The sequence below is a fragment of the Somniosus microcephalus genome, unplaced genomic scaffold (genome assembly GCF_052327205.1).
Source record: "Somniosus microcephalus isolate GS21.2 unplaced genomic scaffold, FLI_Smic_1.0 unresolved_chr3, whole genome shotgun sequence".
NCBI lineage: Eukaryota > Metazoa > Chordata > Chondrichthyes > Squaliformes > Somniosidae > Somniosus > Somniosus microcephalus.
The window spans coordinates 1596058-1603155 of NW_028225181.1; the positions used below are offsets into that span (position 1 = coordinate 1596058).

General features: G+C 41.4%; 1 protein-coding gene across 1 annotated transcript; it reads right to left on the minus strand.

Annotated features, from left to right (window-relative positions):
- Positions 1-764: 764 nt before the first annotated feature.
- LOC147091167 (putative G protein-coupled receptor 139) lies at positions 765-6342 on the minus strand. Its single transcript, XM_085976666.1, has 2 exons — positions 6156-6342; positions 765-2274 (listed from the first exon to the last, which is right to left on the minus strand). The coding sequence occupies exons 1-2, from the start codon at positions 6292-6294 to the stop codon at positions 1373-1375; spliced, it is 1041 nt and encodes a 346-aa protein (XP_085832792.1). The 5' UTR covers positions 6295-6342; the 3' UTR covers positions 765-1372.
- Between the last annotated feature and the right edge of the window lie 756 nt (positions 6343-7098).

The window sequence follows — 7098 nt, forward strand, 5'->3', positions numbered from 1 at the left end:
GCAGTAAATTGTGGAATTGTGAGGCGGCAGTAAATGGTACAATTGGGGAGGGCAGCAGTTCATTGTGGAATTGGGAGGCAGCAGTAAATGGTACAATTGGGGAGGGCAGCAGTTCATTGTGGAATTGGGAGGCAGCAGTAAATGGTACAATTGGGGAGGGCAGCAGTTCATTGTGGAATTGGGAGGTGGCAGTAAATGGTACAATTGTGGAGGGCAGCAGGACATTGTGGAATTGGGAGGTGGCAGTAAATGGTACAATTGGGGAGGGCAGCAGGACATTGTGGAATTGGGAGGCGGCAGTAAATGGTACAATTGGGGAGGGCAGCAGTACATTGTGGAATTGGGAGGCTGCAGTAAATGGTACAATTGGGGAGGGCAGCAGTACATTGTGGAATTGGGAGGCTGCAGTTAATGGTACAATTGGGGAGGGCAGCAGTATGTTGTGGAATTGGGAGTTGGCAGTAAATGGTACAATTGGGGAGGGCAGCAGTACATTGTGGAATTGGGAGGCAGCAGTAAATGGTACAATTGGGGAGGGCAGCAGTACTTTGTGGAATTGGGAGGCGGCAGTAAATGGTACAATTGGGGAGGGCAGCAGTACATTGTGGAATTGGGAGTTGGCAGTAAATGGTACAATTGGGGAGGGCAGCAGTACATTGTGGAATTGGGAGGCGGCAGTAAATGGTACAATGGGGAGGGCAGCAGTACTTTGTGGAATTGGGAGGCGGCAGTAAATGCTACAATGGGGAGGGCAGCAGTACTTTGTGGAATTTTGATGCAGCAGCAAATGTTACAATTGCAGACATAGAGTGTGAGAGAAAGAGTGATGTGGGGCATGCCAGGCGAGAGAGTGGGTGAGATTTTTCCACAGGACACCGATGACAGTGTAATACAATGAAAAATGTGTCTCTATGCTTGTGTTTATATTTATTGTGGTTGTGTTGGAGAATGTCATTGCACAAAGAATGTCTCTGCCGGTATTTTCATATTTGCGCGGTGTTCTGTGATTCAGTTAATATTTGAACATGGACTGGGTTAATATTTACCGGGGGTTTCATTGTAAATATCAGCAGCGGATCTGGGGGAGTATTTTGTTGATTACTATCAGCGTTTGGCAGTATAACAGTATGATCAGAGTGTTCCAGTGAGTGTGTTAATATAAACCAGTTACCACTTTCAGTGTGCTAATATTTCTGAGGTCAGTGGCAGTGTTTTACATTTCATAGGATGTCTCAGCCGCTGGGTTATGATGCAGACAGTGTGTCAGTGAGTGTGCTAATACTAACATATATCACTGGCCCTGCGGTTAGACTGGGTTGGACAGAATATGAGATGGGGTTACGTTCTGATGCAGGAACTTCTTCAGTTCATCTCATTCTTTAATGAGTTTTACAATTAAAGTAAAGGGATATTCCAACACATTTTTCAACTGCTGTCTGAACCTAGTCTGTGTCACGGCATAAATGCAAGTGTTTGTGCAGCAACTCAGTAGTTGGAGCATTTGTCCCAAACCTGGAAAATATATAGGTAGAGACACAATATAATCAACCAATCGCCACACCCGGTTATATATAGAATAGACCATAATCACAGACCATAACAGGATGAAATTGCACGAAATAGCAAACAGTAAAATGATGGATTTCCTTCGGCTCTCCATCTCTGGGTCTCTGGGACGCTCCCCACTGCTGGGACCCCGGAGTCTCCTGCGGGCTCTGCTGGACACTAAAATGTGTCTGACGGTGACAGCATTGAGCAGCAGAATCAGAACAAATGGGACCCCCGGGGTGAGAATATGATGAAGGAACTCGATTGCCCCCCAGGCCGGTGAAAACTGAACCTCGAGTGTTACATCACAGAACCAGGGGGTGTTCTCTAGCACATATTTATCTGTCAACATAAAATACCAGAAAACGTTCTTTAAACAGCTCAGCACAGTCACTGTTCCTAGAACCACAGCAGCCGTTTTCTTAGTGCAATATTTAGTTTTCAGCTTCTGGCAACAAATTGCCACAAAACGATCAAAGGTGAAAGTGACAGTGAACCAGACAGAACAGTCTGTGACTGCATAAAGCAGGACGGCGTGGATATTACACACGGGGATAGAATACACAGGAGCAAATCGTTTCTTAAAAGTAATTGGAATCTGCCTCAATATCAGGTCGATGATAATGACCAGTAGATCCACCGCTGCCATGGCCACCAGGTAGTGAGTGACACATGTGGAGAGACCGCACTTTCCCCGAGACAGGATCACAATGGTCACTAAGTTAACTGCGGAATGTAATAAACAGTGAAGATTTACATCAGGCTGGCAGCAAAAGCAGCATTTTAATGGAATTCGGGGTGAAATCTGAATCTAATTACCGACGATCATTGATATAATCTAATTATATTACCTTTGAATCTGTAAATCTTTATTGTCTGAATAATTAATCAATAAATGAAATGAAATAAATACATACATAAAAGTAACAGCTGTTTTCTCACTGAGAGATGAAATGATAGATCTACCTTTAGCTCAGCATATATAAAGCATCAGGTGAGGTACCAGGGATGCAAAGGACTAGAGTATGTCAGGAATAGATTGGGAAAAGCAGATTAGCACATTTCAGAAATGTAGTGAATTTATTGAGTGTGTCCAGGATAGTGTTCTGTAGCAATAGGTTCTTAACCAACAAGGGGCATTCCATGTTAGATTTATTAATGAGTAATGAGCCAGATTTACTTAACAGCCTAATGAAACATTTTTCTAATAGTGATCAGAACATGATCGAGTTCAATGAAGAGATACGCAAAACCGCTGCTAGGATTCTAGGTTTAGGTAAGGCTGACTTCAACGGGATGAGGCAGAGACTGTCCACAGTAAACTGGCAAAACTGTTAATGGGTAAAACAACAGACAATCGGTGGGGATGTCCAAAAAATAATTTCAGCTAATACAGAAACAGTCTATACCCCTGAGGGGCAAGAGCTCTATTTGTAATAAACAGCCCTGGACGACTAAAGAGGTAAGGGACAGCATGGAAATAAATGGCAAAGCCTATATAAATGCAAAATGTAGCACAGATCCTGGCGAATTTGAAAGATACAAAGAACAGCAAACGGTCACAAAACAGTTACTAAGAGCTACAAAAGGGATTATGAAAAGAAACTTGTAAGGGATATCAAAATCGACACACATAAATTTTACAATTATATTATGAAGATCGGGTGGTCAGGAGTAAATTTGAACCCTTCATAACTGAAAGTTGTGATATTGTCAATGATAAGGAAATGGCGGACATGTTGAAAACAGACTTTGTTTCAGTATTTACTGTAGAGGAAGAAGCATGCCGGAAATCCCAAGGAAACTAATATTGTATCAGAGACTGGGACTCAATAAAATTGTCAATAAATAAATAGTAACAAATAAAATAATGACTCTAAAGTGTGACACATTCCCAGGACCAGATAGGGCCTCAACTATTCACAGTTTTTATTAACGACGTAGATGATGGCATAGAACGTCATATATCCAAATTTGCGGATGACACAAAGTTAGGCAGCAATGTAGGCAGTATTGATGAAAGCATGAAATTACAAAGGGATATCGATAGATTCAGTGAATGGGCAAAAATGTGGCAAATGGGTTTTAACGAATTCAAATGTCAGGTTTTCCAATTTGTACATGATCAGGATCGAACAGGGTACTTTCTAAATGGTGAGAAGCTAAAACGAGTGGCGCTCAAATGAGGCAGGGGAGCATCTACATAGATCATTAAAATATCATCGACAGGTACAGAAAATAATCAAAAACATTAATTGAATGCTGGCCTTTATATCTAAAGCCCGAGAACACAAGTGGGTAGAGGTTATGCTGCATCTATACAAAGCCCTGGTTAGATCACACCTGGAGTAGTGTGAGCATTTCTGGGCACCACACCTTAGGGAGGATATATTGGCCTTGGAGGAAGTGCAGCGTAGGTTTACCAGAATGACACCCGGACTCCAAGGGTTAAGTTATGGGGAGAAATTACACAAATTACGATTGAATTCCTTAGAATCTAGAAGGTTAAGGGGTGATCTGATCGAAGTTTTCAAGTTATTAAGATGAACAGATTGGTAGATAGGCAGAGACTCTTTTCCCTGGTTGGGGATTCTAGGACTAGGGAGCACCGTCTAGAAATTAGAGCCAGACCTTTCAGGAGTGAAATTAGGAAACACTTCTACACACAAAGGTTGGTAGAAGTTTGGAACTCTCTTCCACAAAACTGAAGTTGATGCTAGATCAATTGTCAATTTTAAGGCTGAGATTGATAGATTTGTGTTAACCAAGGATATTTGGGGATATGGGGCAAAGTCGTGTATAAGGAGTTAGGTCGCAGATCAGCCATGATCTCATTAAATGCCGAAACAGGCTTGAGGGGCTAAATGCGTTACACCTCTTCCTATGTTCCTATGTTATTTTACTCTTACAGAACTCCGTGTCCCAGGACCAGTCAGCAATTTGAGCAGTGCAGTTCGCTTCTGTGCCCTGTGTTCGGGTTTCGGAAATCCCGCTTGGATTCCTGATCTTGGTTTGAATATCCTTTATATATAGAACAGTAAATGAATGCCACAGAAACTGCAAACTTGGCATGCAATAATTACAGTCAATTCTATTTAAAATGTACGGATGTAATACGACCATGTTAAGATAAATACAAATGAACTGCAGTTATAAAGACAACTAGGCTGTCAGACTTGCTTTGAGGATTGAGTTTACCGCATTTTTCTTGAAATACGCAAATTGTAGCTCATTGAAAGGAAGATTTTCCAAATAACATTGCAAAAAAATGGATTCTGAATTGCAATACATAGTTATCATTGGCAATAAATGCCTCAGTAAATGTATTTAACAACATCGAATTCAGACGAATAATCCAACAGGCAAAGTGCTGCTGAACGATTTTGTAAAGTACCTGAACACAAATTGAAGAGAATTATCCTTGTACATTTCACATGTTGGTTTCCAACCTTGTGCAGAGAATATTAGAGGACAAAATATCAAAGGATTGTCTTATCCTCAGCTGGGATTGTTAATCCTGAAGTACATCAGGAGGCAATAGAGAACCACACTGGGTCTCACTGAGAGATCCACTGAACTGTGCCAGACGGGTATGTGACTTAATTGTAAATTCAAAACAAAGATTGCACGTTACTGTATTGAAATCTGGCTAAAGAACATTTTATGAGAATGTAAATTATCCTTGTAATCCTGTTCCAACTACCTGAAGCAGTGCCACGAATGCTGAACTGGAGCTGGTGGAAAAAGAGACAGTGACTGGAACTGAATGATTAGCGGATATTTCACACATTTAAAGATATGAATATGACCTGCCAGGATTTTCTTCCTGTGACTCTGTTTAAATAGTCATTCCGATCATTAATCGAAAATAAAAGCAAAATACTGTGGATACTGGAAATCTGAAATGAAAGCAGAAACTGTTGCAAATACTCAGCAATTGAGGCAGCACCTGTGGAGAGAGAGAAACAGAGTTAACGTTTCAGGTCGAAGACCTTTGCCATTACGTGAAAAGTTTCATAATCCAAGAAAACATTTTTCTTATCTGTTAGGAATGTTCAGTGTGGATAGCAGACGGAAATTCGTTAAATAAAGAGTCTGGGTTCAATATCATTGCTTGAAATGAACATAGAATATTGCAAACTCGGTAACACCGTATCACGTACAGAATCAATAGCGGACAGCAGCGCGGAAAGCATGGGGAATGACAAGGAACATGGAAAGAAGGAGAGAAATACAGTTAAGCATTATTTACAGAATTGAAAGCTGCATACAGAGATTTACCAGGGGCACCAACAGCAGCGAGGGCTGCCGGGGTGGGGGAGGAAATTATAAGAACATTAAATCTGTTAAACATAACTAACATAATTAATTATTAGATATAGAGTCTTAACAGGAGCACCAACTGTAGCGAGGCAATCCGAGTATTTTTATACAACAACTCATGCATTAACATTGATAAAAAGAAAGACTTGCATTTAAACGATTTAGATGATGCGAGAAATGCAAGCACAGAAAATCATTAATGAATAAAATCACACTGTAAATAGCAAGAATAATATTACAGTGTAACATGGTTTATGGAATTCATAACTGGTCATTGAACTTACTCGGAACTCCAACAGTAGCGAGGATTGGGTAGTAAATCTTTTGTATTTCATTAAATAAGTTAGCTATCCGCACATTTTCAAGCCAATTATCAGGAAGGGGCGGGGGAGGCGGAGGGGGCGGTGGAGGTGGCACAGCCATATCTTCCGGTCTGTGAGTCGCTGGTGGTCTTTATGCTGGAGGCAGCGCGCTGACTGTGTGAGGTGAGACAGTGAAGGGAGCTCCTTCTTTATAGCAGAGCAAAATCCCTGAGCGATATAATTAGGCCTCACTGTAAATAGCATTAATTACAGACATTGAACAAACACACTCAGTGACCCAATGTCAAATCAACACGTTATTGCAACACAACCTAGGTTAGCATGTTGTACACAGTTTTAAATTAAAAGTGACCGAATGTGGAATATTTCAGCCGAGCATAAAATACCGAGATTGATCAAAGAGAATGGAGTTTCTCTTCCTGAATTAAACACAACCAGTGAACAAAAGAGGAGAAAGTGACAGAAACAATATGAATAAAAGAAGAGAGGAGGCTGGATTCCCCCAATCTTGTTATCTGATGTATTCAAACCCAGACTAACAAGGCAAAAATAGTCACCATCAATAAATATTCCTAAACGGCAGGAACTTAGAGATGGACACAGTGATGGAAAGATTGTAATCACACATGACACACTGGCCTGAGTCCAGGAATGGTGTTCACTGGGCTGACGCGTTTCCACTGTTCCGGCTTCAGTCCAGGACATTTATTCCCTGGACCGCCGGGATTACATTGTTGCTTCCTCAGTCCAGGAATGTCATTCCCAGGCTGGCTAGATTACACAGCTCCCACCTCAGTTCAGTAATTCCATTCCGAGGGCTGGCTAGAATACATTGCGTCCTCCTCAGTCCAAGAATGTTATTCCCTGGGCCGCCTAGATTACTCTGCTTTTGCTTCAGTCCAGC

Bases quoted from the DNA above. Each gene is read 5' to 3' on its own strand.
- LOC147091167 (XM_085976666.1), bottom strand. From the start codon at position 6,294: ATGGCTGTGCCACCTCCACCGCCCCCTCCGCCTCCCCCGCCCCTTCCT. The intron at 2,275-6,155 runs GTAAGTTCAATG...TACATTCCGCAG, and splicing joins CGCTACTGTTGGAGTTCCGA to TTAACTTAGTGACCATTGTG.